The 24106-nt window shown below is 37.4% G+C and overlaps 5 protein-coding genes across 5 annotated transcripts in view; 3 read left to right on the forward strand and 2 right to left on the reverse strand.

Moving 5' to 3' along the window:
* Positions 1–2479: 2479 nt before the first annotated feature.
* On the reverse strand, positions 2480–8473 carry LOC126747613 (RING finger and SPRY domain-containing protein 1-like). The gene is made up of 8 exons (XM_050456350.1): positions 7946–8473; positions 7662–7842; positions 6160–6330; positions 5899–6106; positions 5585–5844; positions 5310–5524; positions 4997–5254; positions 2480–3227 (listed from the first exon to the last, which is right to left on the reverse strand). Exons 1-8 carry the CDS (start codon positions 8179–8181, stop codon positions 3131–3133), a joined length of 1626 nt encoding a protein of 541 aa, XP_050312307.1. The 5' UTR covers positions 8182–8473; the 3' UTR covers positions 2480–3130.
* A 49-nt stretch (positions 8474–8522) lies between these two features.
* On the forward strand, positions 8523–9995 carry LOC126747617 (zinc finger protein 257-like). The gene is made up of 2 exons (XM_050456358.1): positions 8523–8722; positions 9220–9995. The coding sequence occupies exons 1-2, from the start codon at positions 8658–8660 to the stop codon at positions 9878–9880; spliced, it is 726 nt and encodes a 241-aa protein (XP_050312315.1). The 5' UTR covers positions 8523–8657; the 3' UTR covers positions 9881–9995.
* LOC126747616 (gram-negative bacteria-binding protein 3-like) lies at positions 9983–12061 on the reverse strand. Its single transcript, XM_050456357.1, has 2 exons — positions 11575–12061; positions 9983–11524 (listed from the first exon to the last, which is right to left on the reverse strand). Exons 1-2 carry the CDS (start codon positions 11918–11920, stop codon positions 11118–11120), a joined length of 753 nt encoding a protein of 250 aa, XP_050312314.1. The 5' UTR covers positions 11921–12061; the 3' UTR covers positions 9983–11117.
* A 23-nt stretch (positions 12062–12084) lies between these two features.
* Positions 12085–13657, forward strand: LOC126747614 (uncharacterized). The gene is made up of 5 exons (XM_050456351.1): positions 12085–12420; positions 12474–12720; positions 12774–13017; positions 13074–13383; positions 13440–13657. Exons 1-5 carry the CDS (start codon positions 12234–12236, stop codon positions 13604–13606), a joined length of 1155 nt encoding a protein of 384 aa, XP_050312308.1. The 5' UTR covers positions 12085–12233; the 3' UTR covers positions 13607–13657.
* A 762-nt stretch (positions 13658–14419) lies between these two features.
* The window catches only part of LOC126747189 (serine/threonine-protein phosphatase 4 regulatory subunit 1-like), a 59515-nt gene continuing 49828 nt past the window's right edge, over positions 14420–24106 (forward strand). Inside the window, 3 exon segments of the mRNA XM_050455691.1 lie at positions 14420–14601; positions 14668–14718; positions 19437–19566. Of these exon segments, the coding sequence (XP_050311648.1) occupies positions 14589–14601; positions 14668–14718; positions 19437–19566 (194 nt within the window). The 5' untranslated portion in view covers positions 14420–14588.

A 24106-nucleotide genomic window follows, 5' to 3' on the forward strand; every position in this document is an offset into this window, starting at 1 on the left:
TGATGGTTTATTTGGTTTTATTGGGTGGTCGATGACTGTGTATATTTGTACAGAATAATAAATCTATGCAGATTGGTCTTTTTTGGTTTTATTTTTGGTCCAAAATAGTGAGGTAAGTCCAGGAAATCAAATGACATGACTATACAAAGTGTCCCGTAAATAATGGTAAACAATTTAACAGCAGATTCGTTAATAAGAGTCCGAAATAGTCAAAGACAGTCAAGATTAGCCATAAATTTAGCATTTATTCTTCGTTTTTAACGAAATTTAGACAATGTTTTTTGTTTTCTATAGCAAATCTTAAAACTAATCTTTTTTTTTAATTATTTTAATTATATTTAAAATATGCTTATTATTCAAACAGTTTTGATCAAAAAAGGTATATTTTAAAAAATCTTGCTACGACTAACTCTTTTCGACATATTTACACTCAAAGTTTTCAAGGTGAAGTTTCTTTTCCTACTTCAGGTTAAAACATTTATTAAGTAGGCTGTGCCTGACTAGATGAATTATTATAAATGTCACTGTCAGTTACTTTGATGAATGATTATAAAAAGTGAAAATCACACATTTAGTAACGTTGTCTATTACCTTTAGTTGCGTTCTTATTGTTAGTGATTTTTATTTATTGTTACTTATTGCTTATGAGATGGAAGTCGAACACCTTGGCCCGCCCGAAGTCCAGACTTGAACCCATTAGATTTTTGCACATGGGGATACAGAAAATTAATTGTTTACGAAAATACAATAAACACAAGAGGGCAATCAATGATGGTAAAAATATTAACTGCTGCTAAGTCATTTCGGAATGAGCAATTATTTTTTAAGATATCTTTTAATAAAATAAGCAATATTTACAGGCAGATATTCCTAATTTATATTTTGTATTTTATCATTCATTCGAGTCAATATTTACAACATTTAAGGCACTAGAAATCAAGATATTCAGTCGCCAATAAAAGTCAAATTAATTTATTTCTTCCAGGCATTCCAGTGAGAAAAATATCAATTTCTTGATCTCTAATGTATGGATTTCAATTATTTTTTCAGTAGTTCCTTGAAGAGGCCTTGGACTATCCCAGAAATCAATAATTACAACATTTTAGCGACTAGAAATTAAGATATTCAATTGCCAATGAGAGACAAATTATTTTATGTCTTCCAGGCACTCCAGGGAGACAAAAATCAATATCTTAATTTTTAGTCTATGGATTTTAATCATTTCTTTGGTAGTTATTTGAAAAGCCCTTGGAGTATCCTAGAAATCCATAATTACAATATTTTAGCCACTAGAGATCAAGATATTCAATTGCCAATAAGAGTTAAATAATTTCATTTCTTCCAGGCACTCCAGTGAGAAAAATATCAATTTCTTGATTTCTAATATATGGATTACAATGATTTTTTCAGTAGGTTCTTGAAGAGGCCTTGGACTATCCCAGAAATCAATAATTACAACATTTTAGCCACTAGAAATCAAGATATTCAATTGCCAATAAGAGACAAATTATTTTATTTCTTCCAGGCATTCCAGTGAGAAAAATATCAATTTCTTGATTTCTAATGTATGGATTTCAATGATTTTTTCAGTAGTTGCTTGAAGGGCCCATGGAGTATCCCAGAAATCAATAATTACAACATTTTAGCCACTAGAAATCAAGATATTCAATTGTCAATAAAAGTCAAATTAATTTATTTCTTCCAGGCATTCCAGTGAGAAAAATATCAATTTCTTGATTTCTAGTGTAGGGATTGCAATGATTTTTTCAGTAGTTGCTTGACGGGCCCTTGGAGCATCCCAGAAATCAATAATTACCACATTTTGGCCACTGGAAATCAAGATATTCAGTTGCCAATGAGAGACAAATTATTTTATTTCTTCCAGGCACTCTCATCTTGATTTTTAGTGTATGGATTTAAGTAATTTTTTCAAAAAGTGCATTGAAGTATCCCAGAATTTCGCCGTCAACTTCTACTTCATATATTATATCTCTTATACGATCCCCAAATATAATAATCTAATGGGTTCAAATCTGGGAAACGAGGTGGCCACCTCTTCCAGTCCATTTATCTTTAATTTTTTATTATACCGAAAAGAGACCTGTGTAAAGCAACTTACCATAATCTAAGTCTCCTTTTTCTTAGATATAAGACTTTACCAATGTGTTGCTTATACGTTTTACAAACAGCCACTATGGTTATTAAAAAACGCAAGCATAAAATTATGAAATGTAGTCCTTAGGTTCCTATTAAAATAATAACCTCACATTGTGTTATTATATTCTTGAGGACTATTTTAGTGATGATCTGACCTGATAATAGTTGTTGGCTTTTCTTTATAGCTATTAAAACTAAAATCCATTAACACTACAAAGTTTCAAAGCCATTGTCCAACAAAAACTGCAAACTTTTTTACTGAAATTCACAAACAAGACGCTCCACTATTTACCACAGGTAGACATAAAAACAATGTGACAAACTCATGTAAGAAATTTTATTGTTAAAACATTAAATTTCATAGCGTCCATCCCTTAAGATTAAATTGTTAATTTTTTAAACAAATGCCTAAGAACAAAATAACAAGTAAATTAGTCAACGTATAATATTAAACAGAGAAATAATAATAACAACATCAAACTCCTGCCTTATGTATGGATTTTCTTCAGGTAAAAAGGGGTTTCGCGACTCGACCTCCTAAAGGGCCAACCGGATCACCCGATTTAGCACTCGAACATTTTTTTTTTGGATCGAATCGCGAAACATTATGACAAATAAATGCAACTTTCAAGAAAATTAGTACCACTAAAGAATACTCGTATTATATTCATAAAAAATCGCCTAGGCTAGTATCAAAATATAAAAAGATATCGTCGTTCGATTCAGGTGATAGTAGCGTACTTATTCAGCTTATTGTTTAGACTCGCATGCGAGTGAGTAACCCAATAATTAAAAAAAAACCCTAGGATAAACAGCTTCTTTTATACCCTGAACATTTCGATTCCACATAAAAAAATAACCTCGGTTCACGATGAAATCTTCACGATATAAAAATTCAACAATCGTTATATACAACATCTGAAATTTAAAAAAATATAAATAATTAAGACCAGCACGTGAATAATTGTTTGTGTCACGTGGGCGGCGTTTCGTCGATTAATAACTGACTAAAGGGCGAGCGGCACATCGGACATTCGGCGAGCAGTTCGGCGCAGGAAGTGCAAAATCCCCTGAAATTAACGTCGTTCTTTTGTTTTGGGTATTTTTACTCCTGTGTTAGTCTACCAAGGCAGGAATTTAATTAAAAAGTAGCGTATCGTGTATGGATTTTTAGTATAGAAGTGCTGAAAATGTGTTTAAAAGGTTAAGCGAACAGATGTATAGTCTCTTATAAATTCAATAAAAATCTTTCTAGTACATGGATTTTAATGATTCTTTCTATAGAAGGTAAAAAGCATTTCCACGCATTTTTTAAAACATAAATGAACTCGATATGGATACTAGAACTAAAGTTATGAGACAATTTATCCAGCTACCTAAGAATCCTTGCATTTTCCCAAGACTTGAATTTCCAAAATTCGAATAAAAAATCTTCTAGTGCATGGATGTTCATGATTCTTTCGTTAGAAGGTAAAAAGCATGACCACGCATTTTTTAAAACATAAATGAACTCAATATGGAGACTAGAACTAAAGTTATGAGACAATTTACCCAGCTACCTAAAAATCCTTGCATTTCCCCAAGTCTTGATTTTCCAAAATTCGAATAAAAAATCTTCTAGTGCATGGATTTTCATGATTCTTTCTATAGAAGCTCAAAAGCATTTCCACGCATTTTTTAAAACATAAATGAACACCATATGGTCACTAGAACTAAAGTTATGAGACAATTTACTCAGCTACCTAAAAACCCTTGCATTTCCCCAAGACTTGATTTTCCAAAATTTGAGTAAAAAATCTTCTAGTGCATGGATTTTCATGATTCTTTCTATAGAAGCTTAAAAGTATTTCCACGCATTTTTTAAAACATAAATGAACTCGATATGGATACTAGAACTAAAGTTATGAGACAATTTACCCAGTTATCTAAGAATCCTTGCATCTCCCAAGACTTGAACTTCTAAAATTCGAATAAAAAATCTTCTAGTGCATGGATTTTCATGATTCTTTCTACAGAAGCTTAAAAGCATTTCCACGCATTTTTTAAAACATAAATGAACCCCATATGATCACTAGAACTAAAGTTATGTGACAATTTACCCAATTATCTAAGAATCCTTGCATTTTCCCAAGACTTGAATTTCCAAAATTCGAATAAAAAATCTTCTAGTGCATGGATGTTCATGATTCTTTCGTTAGAAGGTAAAAAGCATGTCCACGCATTTTTTAAAACATAAATGAACTTAATATGGAGACTAGAACTAAAGTTATGAGACAATTTACCCAGCTACCTAAAAATCCTTGCATTTCCCCAAGTCTTGATTTTCCAAAATTCGAATAAAAAATCTTCTAGTGCATGGATTTTCATGATTCTTTCTATAGAAGCTTAAAAGCATTTCCACGCATTTTTTAAAACATAAATTAACCTCATATAAATACCAGAACTAAAGTTATGAGATAATTTACCCAGCTACCTGATAATCCTTGCATTTCCCCAAGACTTGATTTTCTAAAATTCGAATAAAAAATCTTCTAGTTCATGGATTTTCATGATTCTTTCAACAGAAGCTTAAAAGCATTTCCACGCGTTTTTAAAACATAAATGAACCCCATATGGACATAAAAACTAAAGTTATGAGACACTTAACCCAAGAATCCTTGCATTACCCCAAGACCTGATTTTCAAAAAACGAAATAAAAAATCTTTTAGTTCAAAGATTTTCATGATTCTTTCAATAAAAGCTGAAAAACACTTGTACCAAGCTTTTAAAACATAAACCAGGCCGATCCGAGCATTAGAAGCAAACTTATGAGGCAATTTACCCAACAATAATACTTACTCGTGTCGACAAGGCAGCAACCGCACACTGGCCTTCTGATCGTAGCACAGAGTGCAACTGTCCTCCCCGATGTTTTGCTGTCTCAGCTGTTTCAAGAAAAGATGCCGGGGCAGAACCACTTTTTCCTCCGCCCTTAGGCTCCCTTGCTGATTAAAAGTGCTAAAGGGCCCCTTAGGGGGATACTTAAAGGGCTCCGCCCCGAAATTAAAACGACACTGCTGAAAGGACATGAAAGAGGCGGCGGCGAAAAATCCATGCCTAAAATTCGGTTTTGTTAACATTGATATTCGAGGGAACACTCTGAAGTTTGTACTTTGCCATGCTGAATACGTGGACAGTAGGGGGCAAACTGACCCCGTTAACCGAGAAGATGATTTGCTGGTTCTCGAGGTCTAAAAGGCAGCCCAAAATGTCCCCCGGTTGCCACCTGGGCAACTTTTGAGCGTCCGATTTTGCGTTGTACCATATCAGTCGTCTACAGCCGTCGTAAGAGAGCGAATACCGGTCGTCCCCGATGCCGTAACCTTCCTAGAAGTTGCCCCTTTAATAAGCCCACGAAGAAATTTTTTTAATCCCAACCACTCTTACATGATTCAGGAAATTACTGTTCTTTGTAGCCCACCCGATTTGCATGACCCCCGGGGTAATGATGAGTACTTCGTAGTACCAAACGCCCGAGTCCGCTTGGGCTGTACAACGGACGCTTTCGAAGCTGTAGGCGTCGCAACGCGCCTCCAAACCATCCGGGGATATTTTCAGGTACTCGCTCACGTCGCTGGTGTTTAACATCGCGTTAATGTTCTCCATATTCGCCAATTGATAGGAGTAAGTCCTGTCCTCGACCACAACTACCAAAAGAACCCTTTAAACATTGAAAAAATGGCCGAGATTTAATAACATACAGACGTTATCGAGGATCCACTGGGCACAGAAGCCCGCCTGCCTCTTAACGTAGTGAGTTTCCTCCTTCCAGGCTTCCAGGGAGAGGATCGGAGAGGGCTGTAGCCTCTTGAGCCTCTTTAAAATTGAGGCTTTATTCTGACTAGATTGCGCGAACTTCTCTAAAGCTATTAATGAAAAAAGTATCACGTTCGGGTTCGTTTCCGGTTCCTAAAACGGATTGAGTTAACCTGGGCCGATCAAAAACGGGCAAAAGGACTAACCAAATTGGTCAACAGATAATCTATAACGCCCTCGTTTAAAATTTCCATGTTTCTAGGCCCTGCTAGTTTTTCCGCAATACTTCCTAAAGCGACACAAGTGTTTCTTTGTCTAGTCGGGTTAGATCGGTCTGCCAGGGCGGTTTCGCGAGAAAGTTTGAACTGGTTTACCACCTAAGATTGTTCAGTCTTTACAAAAATTCAAGTAAAAAATCTTCTAGTGCATGGATTTTCATGATTCTTTCAATAGAAGCTAAAGAAAATTTCCATGGATCTTTTAAGACATAAATCAACCTGATCGGAGCATCAGAACTAAAGTTATGAGACAATTTACCTGGATACCTTCAAAATCCTTCCATTCCCCCAATAATTTTTTTTCAAAAACTTAAATAAAACATTTTCTAGTGTATGGATTTTCATGATTCTTTCAATAAAAGCTGAAGAAAATTTCCATGGATCTTTTAAGACATAAATTAACCTGATCTGAGCATCAGAACTAAAGTTATGAGACAATTTACCTGGATACCTTCAAAATCCTTCCATTCCCCCAATAATTTTTTTTCAAAAACTTAAATAAAACATTTTCTAGTGTATGGATTTTCATGATTCTTTCAATAAAAGCTGAAGAACATTTCCATGGATCTTTTAAGACATAAATCCAGCTGATCTAAGGACTAGATCTAAAGTTATAAGACAATTTACCTGGCTACCTTCAAATCCTTGCATTCCCCCAATATAAGATTATCAAAAACTTAAATAAAACTTTTTCTAGTTCACAGATTTTTATGATTCTTTCAATAAAAGTTGAAGAATATTTCCAAGGATCTTTTAAAATGTAAATCAAGCTGATCTGACCACTAGATGTAAAGTTATAAGACAATTTATCCACCCACCTTTAAATTCTTGCATTCCCTTAACACAAAATTTTCAAAAACTTAAATAATACATTTTCTAGTCCACAGATTTTCATAATTTTTTCAATAAAAGCTGAAGAACATTTCCATGAATCTTTTAAGACATAAATCAAGCCGATCTGAGCATCAGAACTAAACTTATGAGACAATTTACCTGGATACCTTCAAAATCTTTCCATTCCCCCAATAATTTTTTTTCAAAAACTTAAATAAAACATTTTCTAGTGTATGGATTTTCATGATTCTTTCAATAAAAGCTGAAGAACATTTCCATGAATCTTTTAAGACATAAATCAAGCCGATCTGACCACTAAATTTAAAGTTATAGGACAATTTACCCAGCTACCTTCAAATCCTTGCATTCTCCCAATACAAGATTTTCAAAAATTTAAATAAAAAATTTTCTAGTGCATGGATTTTCATGATTCTTTCAATAAAAGCTGAAGAACATTTCCAAGAATCTTTTAAGACATAAATCAAGCCGATCTGAGCATCAAAACTAAACTTACGAGACAATTCAATAATATAAATAAAAAATACAATCAAGCTTTATTTGACTTTTAATATACCAACTTACTGGAGGTTTCTTACCTTAATAATCGATTCTTTCGATGGCAAAGGACAATCGTCCAAAAGTAAAGTTATAACAGAAGGCCCCAAGGGGTCAGCTAAAGGTATAACCTTAATAAGAGAGTTTACCACTTGAATCCATCCGTCCTCGTAATCAGCTATATTATGCAGCTGAAGCATTGCACTGGGAGGTTCTGTTTCACTAAAAAAGGGCATTAATTGTCTCAAAAAGAACCCTTTTTATAATAATTTGCCATTTGGTACTCCACAGTCCAATACTACTGGCTATAATAAACAAGACTTACTTGTCCACAAGTGTTTCAATAACCCCAAGTGTATCCAGAATCAACTGGTCAATATATGCAGAATTCGGTTTTAAAAACGGGTTAGGAATGGTCGCAGGATAAACAACTTGAGCTGGAGGAGTGCTAGTTAAAGGGGCGGCCACCCGATCCTGCACAACCAAGTCGGAATCTTGCTGGGGTATATGGGCGGCATACTCCAATTCCTCGTTCTTCTTTTTACACCAGCACATACCCATACCGTTTGCCGTGTTGAATTTAACCGTACGACCACATAATTCGGGTAAAATAATAAATAAAAAGTGGGTGGCCCCCTCAAGTTTCTTTTCTAGGTTGGAGTGATTTTCACTTTTAAAAACAGGTCACTGGTGCCGTCGTATCTTCTCTGGTTTACGGATTTTTTGGACATTAGGACTCGCGTGCTATCAGTGGGCCCCCTTAACCATCGCAGCCCCGTGTTTATCAGTTTTTAAGTGCCCTTTATTGGTTGAGGTTGGCTTCAAGTTCGAACAGCTGATTTCTATCAATGTCAACGCGATAGCGTCAAAGCTTATGGTTTTTGGAGGTTATATTATGACAACTCAGTGAGGTTAAAGCGTTTAGGGGCTTTTTGGGGCTTAATTTATGTATTTGCATGGAAAATTCTTTGAAAAATCAAAGGAAATTATGTAGTGGTTAAGTGTAATTGGTGGCAAATACAGTTATTTAGCACAAAATGTTATTTACAAGATTTGAAGATGGGTCAGCAGGAGGGGCCTTTCAACGACTCCTGGACGTCAGGTAACTTAGAATAAGGGTTTTTCAGATAATATGTATATAGATTGGTCCATTTGCTGAGGGCCTGAGGGCCTGAGGGCTTGCTTGGATGGAAATAAAAAACTACTCAGGATATTTTTATAATTATGCAGAACAAAGTAGAGGACCATACAAAACAGTTTTTTTACCAGAATAATTCATCAGGTTTTGTAAAAGCACAAATTCCAAGGCTATTTAACACATTATTGCAGGTATTTGACTCCTCTAGTGTACTTATTGAACACTAGTCTTGTGTGCCAAAGAGTGGCCATCTTGTTCACCAGATTTGGAGCCCAGGGATGTTTGTAATGTTAATAAAAATGTTTAAAATCAAACTGCATTTTATTCCTCCCACAAACCCTAGTGTACATGTAAATGCGAATAAATATGTTTTAAATAAAGTGACATTTTATTTGCCCAATAGTGTTCCCTACTGTATACACTTCATTACATAAAAAACCTCTAACGCCACAGTATTTTAGGTGTTTCAAAGTTGAATCTATAACAATAAAAGAGGAGCCCCTGTATGTACCCGAGGAGTCAACACTGATGGACCCCGCTGTGCCTCCGAAGACACCCAAACCGAAAAAATACAGATGCGACGTCTGCATGGCCGGGTTCAAAAAAAAGAGCGTTTTTAACGCCCACATGAGCAACCACACCAAACAAATCAAGTACGAGTGCGACCAGTGCTCTGCGGTGTTTTACAAGAAAAAATCGGCAGACGAACACCGTAAGGAGCACGAGGACTTCGAGGCGACGGGGGTCTTTTGCACCGTCTGCAAAATCTGGTGCAAAAGCCTAAGATCGCTGCTTCATCACAAGAAAACGCACGACGCGAGCAACACCAAGAACAAGACGTATAATTGCAACTTGTGCCCCTCGAGTTTCAACACCACGTTGGCCCTAAAGGAGCACAAGAGCGGCCACCACCAGCTGGAGCGGCGCCACGTGTGCGAACAGTGCGGCCAAGGGTTTTTATTCGTTAACCATTTGACCACGCACATGATTAGCCACAGTGAGGAGCGTAAGTTTCCCTGCGCCATATGCGGGAATAAGTTCAAGAGGAAGGAACATTTGAGCGCCCACCAGAGGACGCACGAGAAGGAGCAAGAGAGGGGCCTCCGCACTTACCAGACTTGACCTCCATGGACAAATCTTAGGTCTGCATGTTTCAGACCCATTTGATTGCATGTCATTTAACTAAATCATAAAACACTACTAACAATGAATAAATAAATGATAATAATTATAATAAGTCTTTATTTGTTACTTGGAGAAGTGCAGCATAGCTGTTTGCTTAATTGAGCATGCAAAAGGAAAATTAAATACAATTCATCTAGTAAGTAGTAAGTATATATAAGCTTAAAAATAACTAAAATAAATGCCTAAACCTTACTATTACCAAAGGCTAACTAAAGGTAATGAATCTTGCATAATTTATGCCCTGCCTCATCAAAATGGAAAGAGTTAATTATAAAAATACAGATACCTACACAATTAATAATGTTTAAATTTTTGCTTAAATAAGGTATAGGATAAGTTGAAAAAAGCCTTTTGCATCCCATATCCATCTTACTAGAAAGTGTTTTTAAAAATCTTGTTTTGCGGGAACACAGGAATTTGGAGGTACCCAGATAAATTGTCTCATAACTTTGGTTCTGATGCTCAGATTGGCTTGATTTATGTCTTAAAAGATTCTGAGAAATATTCTTCAGCCTTTATTGAAAGAATCATGAAAATCCAAGCACTAGACAATGTTTTATTCAAGTTTTTGAAAATCTTGTATTGGGGGAAGGCAAGGATTTGAAAGTTTTCGGGGTAAATTGTCTCATAACTCCAGATCTAATGCTCAGATCGGCGTGATTTTTGTCTTAAAAGATTCATGCAAATGTTCTTCAGCCTTTATTGAAAGAATCATGAAAATCCAAGCACTAGAAAATGTATTATTCAAGTTTTTGAAAATCTTGTATTAGGGGGAAGGCAAGGATTTGAAGGTTGCTGGGTAAATTGTGTCATAACTTTAGATCTATTGCTCAGATCAGCTTAATTTATATCCTAGAAGATCCTTGGAAATGTTCTTTAGCTTTTATTAAAAGAATCATAAAAATCCAAGCACTAAAAAATGTTTAGTTCAATTTTTTGAAAATCTTGTCTTGAAGTAATGAAGAAAGCCAGGTAAATTGTCTCATAACTCCAGATCTAATGCTCAGATCGACCTGATTTATGTTTTAAAAGATCCATGGAAATGCTCTTCAGCTTTTACTGAAATAATCATGAAAAACCATGGACTAGAAAATGTTTTACTCAAGTTTTTGAAAATCTTGTATTGGGGAAAGGCAAGGATTTGAATGTTGCCGGATCATAGACTATTATTTTCTTAAAACAACTTGTAACTTGTACCACCTAATTGGGCCTTGGCAGCCATGATAATCCTCACTTTATCCTCGATCCTGTCCACGGTAAAACTCACTAAATCCTCGGCAAGTGCCTCAGCACTAACCACCTTAATATCGGTTAATAACAGTGAGGAGGCGAGCCAATTTTGCACGAAATCTTTGACTGTAGCGTAGTGTTGCGCTGTAGACCTACCCAACAGCCTCACAGTTTTTAAATCTACAAGCATCTCGGATAAAACTCGATTTTCCTGCTGTAGTTTTTCGCAATGGCACGACGACTCTTTCGGTAAAAGATCAAAGTTTTTTCCAGCATTTGGGGGATCTACATCATAGACCCAGGCGGGCGAAGGCTTGGAGAGGAAGGACGGATCACGTTCCAGAGCTATATCTAAAAATGTTTGCCTATGGAAACCTCCTTGAGGTAAGAGGGTTGCTTACCATCGACAATATACACCCCGTTATCGTAGCGATATCCAAGCCTGTCTTTAATAACGAATAGCCAGAAATAAATCTTGTCTCCGCGCTTTAGTATGACGCGGTCATCCTCAAAGACCCACTGATTTCCCCGTTTCTTCAATATGTCTTGGGAAAACTGTCCGGCCTCCAAGCCGTCCATTTCCTTATTGATATTTCCGTGGAAAGCGAACGTTTCCACCCCCTCTTCGTCGGGAATTGATACACTAAACCCTCTTGAGAAAACTCGGATTTTTGGCCGTGGGACTTTGTAAGGAAAAGTGGCTACAGCCAGCGAAAAGAGCAGAAAAAACCGAGAAGCAGTCAACATAATTATGTACCTGCAGATTTACAACGAACCAGGTGTACTGGAGATATTATTCTCGGTTTCATCATCTTATAGCAAAAACACCCATTACGTCATCCGGGTTTTTTTTCTTAATAATGTGTCTGGTAACACACCTCTCTTGCACCTGTAGCATAGCACCTATATATCATCATCATCAATCATTCCGACGTCAACATCTCGTAATGTTGATGTTTTTCGCACACACACCAGTTTGTTTCAATGAAAATTAAACGTTGCGACCAACCAAAGCCCATTAGGATGATGAGAAGCCCTGGCGCAGTCCCTTCCGGTCACGATGGATGCCCCCCGAGGTCCAGATTGGACCACTTTACCGCATGAACTGGTCGCCACCGTATTCCAGAACCTGGACACCAGGAAGGACCGGATCGCGTTCACCCTGGCCTGTCCCGAATGGTTCCTGGCCACGGACGCCCCCGTCTTTTGGCAAAATTTTAAAATCGTTATCGACGTCGACTACGCAGGTACTGCCCACCAAGTTCATTTGAGGGGTGCCGCTTATCGGGGCATATTTTAGATCCTTATCTGATGCATATGGTCCAGAGGTACTTTCGGCACTTTAAGACCCTGGAGCTCACTTGGGTGATGTCCCCCCGATGGGTCAGAATGCCCTTTTCCCACTATAAAGAAATGGTGAAGGCTATAGGGAGGATACTGGTGCTGCTCTATGATTTTTCGGTGCAGCTTAGGGAGATCCACGTGTCCAGGTGGCCCGGGAGCAAGCACACCAAGAAGCTCGGATATTTACTTATGCGCTATATCAAGTGGTTATGACGCTATTGGTCGGATAACACGGGATTTACCGGATTATTTTCAGGAGTCAGACAAGATTGAGGATTTTGACGTTAAACGAGGCGAACTTTTATCACGTGAATTTCGCCAACGTGTTAACCGAGTGCATGCGGTCCCATAAGACGTTGAAAAAGTTGAATTTCCATTACACCACCAAGTGGTCCAGGCAATCGTTTAACCGGTGGCTTTTCAGCATGTGCCTGGAGAACTTGTACTTTTTGGAGTCACTCACTATGGATTGCTGGATGTTTTGGCAATTTTTTAGTAAAGTAAAGGGGTCCCGAGATACTGGGATCGCTCTATTAACCCTCCCTCACCTTTTCAGCTTCAAACCCTCATACCCAAACTGAAAGAGCTCAATTTATACTTGGACGAATCGCCCTCTCCCTCCCAACCGGAGCCTTTGGCCTTAATAAAAGACTCCCAATGGGAGTTATTCTCCACGTATCTCCCAAGGAGTTGCGTTTATCTAACAATTGAGCGACCCATGAACGACACTTTGGCAAGCATAATCTTCCAGAAGGACTATAAGCTGGTGTCCTTAAACTGGAACTACACGTATTATAGGGAGAGTTGCCGCACCGATTGCTGTTTGTGTCTGGATAAACTGGCCCATCTGGATTATCCCTGTTTAGGTGGGAATAGTCAGGTTTCGAAAATGCGTAATTTTTCCCCTGTTTTTTTTTTGTAGAGAGAATTAGGTTAAACGTGCCATTCCCACCGGAGGTGCTGAGGGATCGCGTGAATTATTTAGTAAGGAAATGCCGGGGCATCAAGTCCTTCATCCTGAATGGCAACGAACTGATCGTTAATAGGGATTTCTTTAGATCGCCCGCGCACTTTACTGTCTTAATGTAACAGGGGAGGGCACTATTTTAAGTGGAAGCTAAATAAATTTAAAAAACCGTTTTTTATAGTGTTTTTCTACAGGTGTTGTTAAAAAGTCTGGAGGAATTAAATCAGGACTATCAGGAGGGTAAATGTTGTAGCCACAACCATTATTGGGGTACAATAAACAAATAATTACACTTTTTTCAAAGTAAATCATTAAAACTCTATTAGAAAAAATAATTTTATTAGAGGCAGTTTTCCAATGACCCTCCTAAGTACAGTATAAAGCGACTGGGTCTAAAAATACGCCCCAAGTCAAAAAATAGCGTTACTTCTTAATGATTTATACTGTTTCTTTTAAAAAAAATCATTAAAACTTTACAAACACTTAGAAAATACCCTAATTTACTCGATAATGTTTAAACGAGCCTTTTAAATGCAACCGAAAAAAATTGGGCCCCAAAAGACTAAAATGGGCCCAAAAAATTGATTTTACTACTAAATTAATACACTAACCTGGTAGTTAATCAGCAAAAAGCCCTGCAACTGATTCTCCACACATATTTTCACTAATTTCATAAAACACAAGCATTTTTTCAAAAAATAAAATCAAAATTTTAAATTTAAAGTGAGGTTAGAGTAACTGACGACGTTGGCCGCCCTGCTCCATGGCAACACTGATTAAAAAACAATCGTTTCAATCATTCCGAGGTCATTTCCGGGAAATAACCCGCGAGTCACGTGACTCTTTGCTCCAAAACGCGCGGGGGGATCACGTGACCGTCATGGCAATCTCGATCGGACGTGCGAACCGAACGCCTCCATTTTGTTTAATTTTCAATGTTGTTTATATCTGCTACCTAATTATATTTTTATACGATAATTATACGACAATTTCCTTTTTTAATATTGCTATTTACCTTTAAATATTTAAATAATCTCGCGAGTGTATACGCACGTGTGTCTGGCAAATGTTCAGTTCCCGTTTACCGAGAACTTATCCGATATAATGGCCTTTAGTGGTGAGCAACGAAAATGCATGTAATTTTTCCAAATAAAAGTCGTGACGTACCCCCCTTGTGTTTTAGATGTTCCCGTATTAACGTTTGATAACTGGACTGACGACCAAACTGACGAAGGTATGACCTGTTTTATGGATTTTATTTTTAGTGCTTAAATACATGCCAAATTCCTTACTGTGCTTTTTTCGCTTGAATGGGGCAATGCCTTACCTGTAATTAGCACCAAAATATGCATAAAAGCTTATATTATCCTGTATACTGTGTTTCTTACCATAATTTGGATCACTGGTGGTTCCAGCATGAACCTGATTCGCCATAAAAAACTAAATTGCTTTCTGCGAGCTTGTACAGCTTACTTGTATAATACCTGTGATGTTTATGTATGTATTATTATAAATATTATTAATTGGAGAGCATTACGATGTTAGTTTCTCCTGTTGACCAAGAATATCTTGTGGTATTTGCCTTAAATTGATTTATTATGATGTTTAGGGGCCACAAGTTTGATAAAACAATTCTTGGGCTACTGAATAAGATATAAAACTATTTTTCACATAAAATTGTGCTTTAGCTTATATTATCCTGCATACTGTTTCTTAATATAATTTGCATCATTGGTGGTTCCTTTATGAACCTGGTTCGCCATGAAAAACTAAATTGCTTTCTCCGAGCTTGTGCAGCTTACTTGTACAAGATCTGTGATGTTTATGTATGCATTATTATGCCTAGTAGTTAATGACCGAACCAAGTATGCTCTTTACAGCTGACCAAGAATATCTTGGTGGATTTATTAAATTAATATATTATGACGTTTGGGAGTGCAGAGGTTTGATAAATCATGTCCTGGGTTACTGTATAAGATGTAACAAATATTTTAGACATATATATTGTTTGTTCTGCAATGAAACATATCTAAAATTCTTGGTTCTCAAAGGCAAAGTATTCAAAACAAACAAACAATTTTTACTTTTTATACATGAGTATGTCTTTGAAATTTTGTTGTGAGTTATATACTAATGATCCTTTAATTGGTAGTTTTGAAACTATTTATCTAAGTATAATAGATGAGATTTTGAACATCAAAAGCGTTCCAGATGATTATAATTAATTGTTTCCTTACTGGTCATTTTTAAATCAACTCTCTAAGTATAAAAGAACAGAAATTGTCCTACAAAAGCAGAGTTTTTGCATTCAAAAAACCAAAATTGGCCAAAATATGGACTTTTTTTTGGAGTAAGTCCTTGAAACTTTCCAGATTATTATAATTAATGGTTTCCTTACTGGTAGTTTTTAAATCAACTCTCTAAGTATAATAGAACAGAAATTGTCCCTCAAATGCAGAATTTTTCACATTAAAAACCCAAAATGGGCCGAAATTTGGACTTTTTTTTTGGAGTAGGTCCTTGAAACTTTCTAAATTATTATAATTAATGGTTTCCTTACTGGTAGTTTTTAAATTAACTCTCTAAGTATAAAAGAACAGAAATTGTCCCTCCAAAGCAGAATTTTTCACATTAAAAACCCAAAATTGCCCAAAATTTTGAGTTTTTTTTGGAGTAGGTCCTTAAAACTTTCCAGATTATTATAATTAATGATTTCCTTACTGGTAGTTTTTAAATCAACTGTCTAAGTATAATAGAACAGAAATTATCTTCCAAAAGTAAAGTTTTTCACATGAAAAAAACCAAAATTGCCCAAAATTTGGCCTTTTTTTTGGAGTAGGTCCTTGAAACTTTCCAAATCATTATAATTAATGGTTTCCTTACTGGTAGTTTTGAAATTAACGCTCTAAGTATATTAGAACAGATTTTGACCCCCAAAAGCAACATTTTTCTCATGAAAAAAACCAAAATTGCCCAAAATTTTGACTTTTTTTTGGAGTAAGTCCTTGAAACTTTCCAGATTATTATAATTAATGGTTTCCTTACTGGTAGTTTTTAAATCAACTCTCTAAGTATAATAGAACAGAAATTGTCCCTCAAAAGCCGAATTTTTCACATTAAAAAACCAAAATTGGCCAAAATTTGGACTTTTCTTTGGAGTAGGTTCTTGAAATTTTCTAGATTATTATAATTATTGGTTTCCTTACTGGTAGTTTTTAAATCAACTCTGTAAGTATATTAGAACAGATTTTGACCCCCAAAAGCAACATTTTTCTCAGGAAAAAAACCAAAGGTGGCCAAAATTTTAACTTTTTTTGGAGTAAGTCCTTGAAACTTTTCAGATTATTATAATTAATGATTTCCTTACTGGTAGTTTTTAAATCAACTCTCTAAGTATAATAGAACAGAAATTGTCTTCCAAAAGCAACATTTTTCACATGAAAAAAACCAAAAGTGGCCAAAATTTTGACTTTTTTTTGGAGTAAGTCCTTGAAACTTTTCAGATTATTATAATTAATGATTTCCTTACTGGTAGTTTTTAAATCAACTCTCTAAGTATAATAGAACAGAAATTGTCTTCCAAAAGCAACATTTTTTCACATGAAAAAAACCAAAAGTGGCCAAAATTTTGACTTTTTTTTGGAGTAAGTCCTTGAAACTTTTCAGATTATTATAATTAATGATTTCCTTACTGGTAGTTTTGAAATCAACTCTCTAAGTATAATAGAACAGAAATTATCTTCCAAAAGCAAAGTTTTTCACATGAAAAAAACGAAAATTCCCCAAAATTTTGACTTTTTTTTGGAGTAGGTCGTTCAAACTTTCCAGTCTATTATAATTATTGGTTTCCTTACTGGTAGTTTTTAAATTAACTCTCTAAGTATAATAGAACAAAAATTTTCTCCCAAAAGCAGAGTTTTTCACATTAAAAAAACGAAAATTGCCCAAAATTTGGACTTTTTTTAGGAGTAGTTCCTTGAAACTTTCTAGATTATTATAATTAGTGATTTCCTTACTGGTAGTTTTTAAATCAACTCTCTAAGTATAATAGAACAGAAATTGTCTTCCAAAAGCAAAGTTTTTCACATGAAAAAAACCAAAAGTGGCCAAAATTTTGACTTTTTTTTGGAGTAAGTCCTTGAAATTTTCTAGATTATTATAATTAATGGTTTCCTTACTGGTAGTTTTTAAATCAACTCTCTAAGTATATTAGAACACATTTTGACCCCCAAAAGCAACATTTTTTACATGAAACAAACCAAAAATTCCCCAAAATGTTGACTTTTTTTTGGAGTAGGTCGTTCAAACTTTCCAGTCTATTATAATTATTGGTTTCCTTACTGGTAGTTTTTAAATTAACTCTCTAAGTATAATAGAACAAAAATTGTCTCCCAAAAGCTAAGTTTTTCATATGAAAAAAACCAAAATTGCCCAAAATTTTGACTTTTTTTTGGAGTAAGTCCTTGAAACTTTAAAGATTATTTTAATTAATGATTTCCTTAATGGTAGTTTTTAAATCAACTCTCTAAGTATAATAGAACAGATTTTGACTCCCGAAAGTACATTTTTTCAGGTGAAACTTGAATTAATATTCTCAAAAATTTAATTTTTCATTTGAATACGTCATTGAAACTTCCATACAAACTACAAAAATTAATTTCAATTTAATCATTTCCCTTTCAAGTTCAGAATATCTCTCATAAGTTCCATAGTGATCCAGAACATCTTCAACTCATGCCAGACCTCGTTGCTTCTCGCAAAACTTTATTTGTAAGACTCTTGACCTTGCGGGGATGGTGAAAAGGGAAACCTGACAACAAAAATCATGACTCCCAGTCATATTTCAACCCGAAAAATGTTAATTTCCAAGCGATAAAAAGAGCCCAAACTTAATCTCCCATTAGAATATTACAAAGCTGCCACCCTCCCAAACACGCACACAATCATAATACGAAATTATTGTGTATATTTATTCGATATTTCGTAATTCGTTATCTTTTGATCATCCACCTTAAAAGCCAAGGTCAAGTCCGCGTCCCCCCAAAAAAAAAACCCCAGAGATTCGGATTATTCTCCCTTGCTTTATATGCGCCGTTCGTCCCCCACAATCCACCCCCCTTTCTACCCCTCGTTGTTCCCTCTTTAGAAGGTTTTTTCTCAAGGGAAGAGCCATGTTGACAAATTTTCGTAGTCATTTTTGAACTATCTGGAATAGCAGTGGGTATAGAGGCGGCAGTATCGTGAAATCTTTTGATATTTTGCCGCCTCCTGTTGATCTACTTGAGAAGGGATGGCAATGGAGGCTTGGGAAGACGACTAACTTTCTATTGGAGATGACGTGACGAGGATTTTGACACAAAATGGTGGTCTTCGCCATTTTCTTGCCCCCATCTTCAAAGATGGCGACAAATTGGTTGTTCATCAAAGAAAACAGCCCCGAACCGACAACGCCGCCCTCAAATCTATTCCAACCCCTAAGTTTGCGCATGCGAAACGTATCGATCGAAGGGTCGAGGGTGGCGCCGTCGGCCTGTTCAACGGCAACGACTCGAACCCGCACTAAACTCCACCCGGGGTGGAGTGTTTGGGGTGCACGGCCTCGGCCGCCCCACGCGGTTTTCGCAGCCGGTTTCGGATGTTTTTATGGGGTGTTTTTTGCCCCTCGGTCTTTCGGATGGTCGATATGATGGCAATGGTGTTTTTACTAATTTAGGCTATTCTTGGACCGAATGATTTCCCTGATCATTTCATAATTCACCTTGGACAAATGATCTACTTTTCAAAGTTGTACTCGGCCTCTGAAGAAGTTGAGTGGTCTTAAGAAATTGCGTGGAGGTGCGTTTAGTTTGTTGACAAAATGGCGACCTAAAATTTTAAATAAGATGGCGTCATTTAGAACCGTCACTTGTCGTTCAAAAAGGCTTCAGTGTGGGTATTCTTCTTCTGTTGCAGGTTTCGAGGCTGGCGACTGCTCATCTTCAGGGGCGGCAGATGATGATCTCGGTTTGACCCCTCTGCAGTTACTCCAGAAGTACATCTACAACGAGGAAAGCGAATTCGAAGCCGTCCAAAGGAGCTTTAGGTAAGTGTTTCTTATAAAATCGTTCATTTGCATGTTCCGACCGCAAGTTTCGGCCCTGGGGGGGACTGTCACTAAAAGGGTCTTAATACTGGACCGAAAAAAGTATCCGAACCCCCTCCGGAACTGGCCGAAAATCGGCCTGAAAGCGGCCAAAGTCGGCTTTCGGCCGCAAAAATGTCGGATGGCGGCCACGATTTTTATATACGGACGCGAGACTCGTTTTAATTTCGCGGCCGCGACTCTTATTGGACGGCGGCTTTCGCGAGCCCGGGAGACTCCCACTATTGCGCCGTTGCCGCTTAAGTCAATTTTTTTTCTGTTACAAAAACTTACAGTCTTGGCCTCCCGAAGTACTAGATTTAGTCCCCTTTGTTTTTTTTTCATACACTTGGAGCCTTCACAACCACCAGAGTTGTGAAGAACCTACCCTCCTTCCGTTCTGGTGAACTGGAAGGACATATAATTTTTTTTTCGTTACAAAAACTTACAGTCTTGACCTCCCGAAGTACCGGATTAAGTGCCCGTCGATTTTTTTCATACATACTTGGAGCCTCCACAACCATCAGAGTTGTGGAGAGCCTACCCTACTTCCTCGTATATCGAAATAAAAGAAACTCTGCTGGACCTAAATCTGGTGAACTGGGAGGCCATATAATTGGTGCATGCATTGCATGGCTAATCTATTCTTAGGCTCATTAGGGTCTAAATGGTCCTTTTACAGGAGTAAACGAACAGACTTGTTCCTGGGTTTAATCGGTTTTAATTAGGTTAATAAGGTGCAATTATTATTCTAAACTCTGCTGGCTTTAAATCTGGTGAAATGGGAGGCCATGTAATTGGTACACGCATTGTATGGCCAATGTTTTTGTAACTAAATGGTCTTATTATAGGCCTAAACCATAAGACTTGTTCGTGGGTTTTATAGGTTTTTTTTCGTTACAAGAATGTACAGCCTTGGCCTCCCGAAGTACCGGATTTAGTGCCCATTGACTTTTTTTCACACCCTCTACAACCATCAGATTTGGAAAGAGCCTACCCTCCTCCCGTTTCTGATCAATAGAGGAAACTCTGCTGGACCTAAATCTGGTGAACTGGGAGGCCATATAATTGGTACCCCCAAAGTATTCTTAGGCTCGTTAGGTTCTAAATGGTCCTATTACAGGCCTAAACGTTAAGACTTGTTTGTGGGTTTTATCGGTTTTAATTAGGTTGCGAAAGTGCAATTATTATTGTAAACAGTGTTTGCGTATAGCCCGTCATGTGTGGCGGCCATTGCGAAATTTCACAATGCATGTTGATATCAATGTGGGTTTAATTAACTGTAGATCGTAGATAAGCTTAAAATTGGGTGTAGATTATGATGGTCAATACAGCTTTGGGAAGTTTGGCAAAATTGAATTTATTGGTCGGCATTTTTTTGAAAAATATACAGAGTGCTAATGAAAATTACATGTTTATGGTTTTTTTTTAAATTTCCCTTTAAACCCTTTACGTCACTAACACGTTACAATGATTCCAGCTGAGTCACCGAGAACCGCGGGCCGCCCTTTAATCGATGTGGGAAAAGGGCGTCGTTTTCCCCACTTTACGACCCCCCTCCCCCTACCCGCCATTAAAAATTAATTTCCACTAATAGTTTTTTTCCATTACTAAGTAGTTCGCCGCGCATTTCCCGTGACGATTACGATTATTTTTTTCACCCCATCGAGGGGGGTGGGGTGGCAGTGTTTATTGCTTAATCGATACGGGGGATGCACGATGGATTTTCTTGAAATTTCCAGACATTCTGTGCGAACGGGCAATGTCGCCACCCACAGAAACGTATACGACGTACGCGGATTTATTTAAGTAAATGCGTCGCAGCTATTTTGGACGTAATTACCTTCATGAATAAAATATAACGTAGTTATTGGATATTTCATTAATATATTACGCAGCGTATTCGTTCGTGTAATACGCAGTGCTTTTAGGACTTATGGGGGGAGGCATTCAGAATGGAAAATCCAGACTCACATGTAAGAATTACTCGGGGGAGACTTTATCAAGCATTTTTCCTTATAAGTATGAAATCGCTTGAGATAATTTGAAGAGACTTTCAGCCTGTTATACAAAAATGTTCAAAGATTCTTTGAAACTATAAAACTTTCTCATAAGTGGGAAATTCCAGGAGTTATCCGGGATCTTAGGGACCCACCTCCAGATAACTGATTTGCTCTTAATTGACACTAACATTTTTCCTCATAAGTCTGAAACCGCTTGAGATAATTTGAAGAGACTTTCAGCATCTTCTGCAGAAATCCTCAAAGATTCGTTGAAAGTATAAAACTTCTTCGTAAGTCGTAAATTCCAGGAATTATCGGAGGTTTTAGGGGCTCACCTGCAGGTGATTGATTCGCTCTTAAGTGGCACTAACATGTGAACATTTTTTCCTCATAAATCTGAAACTACTTGAGATAATTTGAAGAAACTTTCAGCTTATTCTACAGAAATGTTCAGAGATTTTTTAAAGGTATAAAACTTCTTCATAATTAGGAAATTCCAGGAGTTATCCGGGATTTTAGGAACCCACCTCCAGATAACTGATTTGCTCTTAATTGACACTAACATTAATCCTCATAAGTCGGAACCCGCTTGAGATAATTTGAAAGGACTTTCAGCATCTTCTGCAGGAATTCTCAAAGATACCTTAAAGGTAAAAAACGTTTCCGTAGGTTGGAAATTCTGGGAGTTATCCAGGATCTTGGGGACCCACCTCCAGATGATGGAGTTGCTCTTAACTGCCACTAACAGGTGGGCGTTTTTCCTCGATAAGTCTGAGACTACTTGAGATAATTTGAAGAAACTTGCTTATTGTATAGAATGATCCTTTTCTTCTATACTCTACTTGATTTTACGAAAACTGGTAAAATTTCATGATGATCAGAGCAAGCGAAATGCGGAGAGACGACGAAGATGTGAAAAAATCGACATTTCGACCCTTTTTAGGCATTGAAACCCATCTCAGCACCAAGAATCTCAATGAAATAATTTTTCTTGGTGATAATCTGTCCAATTTAACGAGTACATCTCAATTTCATAATAATCCAAGCGAGTACTGAGGCATCAAAAGAGGTAGAGGTGAAAAAAATCGACTTTCCAATCCCAATCCCATTCTATATCTAAGAATCTCAAAGAATCTTAATGAAATAATTGCTCTGGGTTGTAGTCTGTCCAATTTAATATTTAGAGCTCATTTTTATAATGATCCAAGCTGGTACTAAAATGTTAAAAGCTGATTTTTCTCCACATAATTTTGAAACTGCTCGTGTTAACTTAAGGCCGCCTTCAGTATCCTCCAGAGCGACTCTTCCAAGATTAACTTTCATCCTGGATAGCTGCTTCTTCTAGGCTCTCAGAACTCTGAACTCCTATGAATTCTGAGCCGAGAATTTTGCCAGATCTGACCTTTACCCCCTGACCCGACTGACCCCCGCCCACTTGCGTTTCCTCCCCCGTTTTCTCTTGAGGGTTGAAATTCGCCACCACCCCTCCCGTCATCGGGCAGACGCGTGTGACTCACGACGTGGGCCGATGACCGTGGTAGGGAGGGCGTCCTGGATCGACTTAAGGGATGATGAGGATCCTTCAAAGATCTTATCAGATTGATTTGGAAGGTACATAAGGTCACACGTTCATCTCTCTCGTCTGCGTCTACATTCCAAGGCAGGACGCCAAATAATCTGAAAATAGTCCGATCCGAAATCCCGTTTTTCGACAATCGGGACGACTCGATTGATGATCCGGTTATATGAGTGTTGTCTGGCCGGTGACGACGCCGCCGTGACGGTATCGATATTTTCGGTACTGGAAGTGGCGTTTACGTGTGGGCGCCGTCCTTTGTATTTATAGAAATGCCCGAAAATAGACCCCCCAAAGGACGTCCGAACCCTCCAAACAACAACGAAAATCGGGGGTCCGGATCTGTTAACGGTAATAATACGTGAGCGCAGCCACCACACACGAGGGGGGGCCTATACGTTCATAATAAGAAAGAGGAGCCCGGTGGCGACGACGTGCCGCACCTCCGAAGTAGCCCGCTCGGGGGCCCATTTCGTGCATCGCGGACCTCTGCTTCTTCGTCTTCTTCTACTTCTTCGTCTTCTTCTTCTACTTCTTCTTCTTCTACTGCTTCTTCGGCCGTTTGACCCCTGCCATCTTCAGACAACACAACGAGCGGGTCCGGAGGCGATGCACGGCGGCGAATGCCGTCAAAAGAGCAACAACGACCGCGATTCCCGGAAGGACGGACCGATGATGGTCTTCTTCGTGTTGATGTCGCTACTTCTTGCGTTCAGGTTCATTTTTTTTTTTGAATTTCGGCCGAATTTTGACCGAATCGAGTGAGACATTTGAGCAGAATTTTACGTAGATCTGTCGATGCATTGCTCCCTCTCATTCCAGAGTTTTTATTGATTTATCTTTATTTTCAAACAAGCCAGAGCTCAATTGCAGGATAATCAAAATTAGCAATGGTGAACACATAAAGTACTAAAATGGACTA

Source organism: Anthonomus grandis, chromosome 19 (genome assembly GCF_022605725.1).
Source record: "Anthonomus grandis grandis chromosome 19, icAntGran1.3, whole genome shotgun sequence".
Taxonomy (NCBI): domain Eukaryota; kingdom Metazoa; phylum Arthropoda; class Insecta; order Coleoptera; family Curculionidae; genus Anthonomus; species Anthonomus grandis.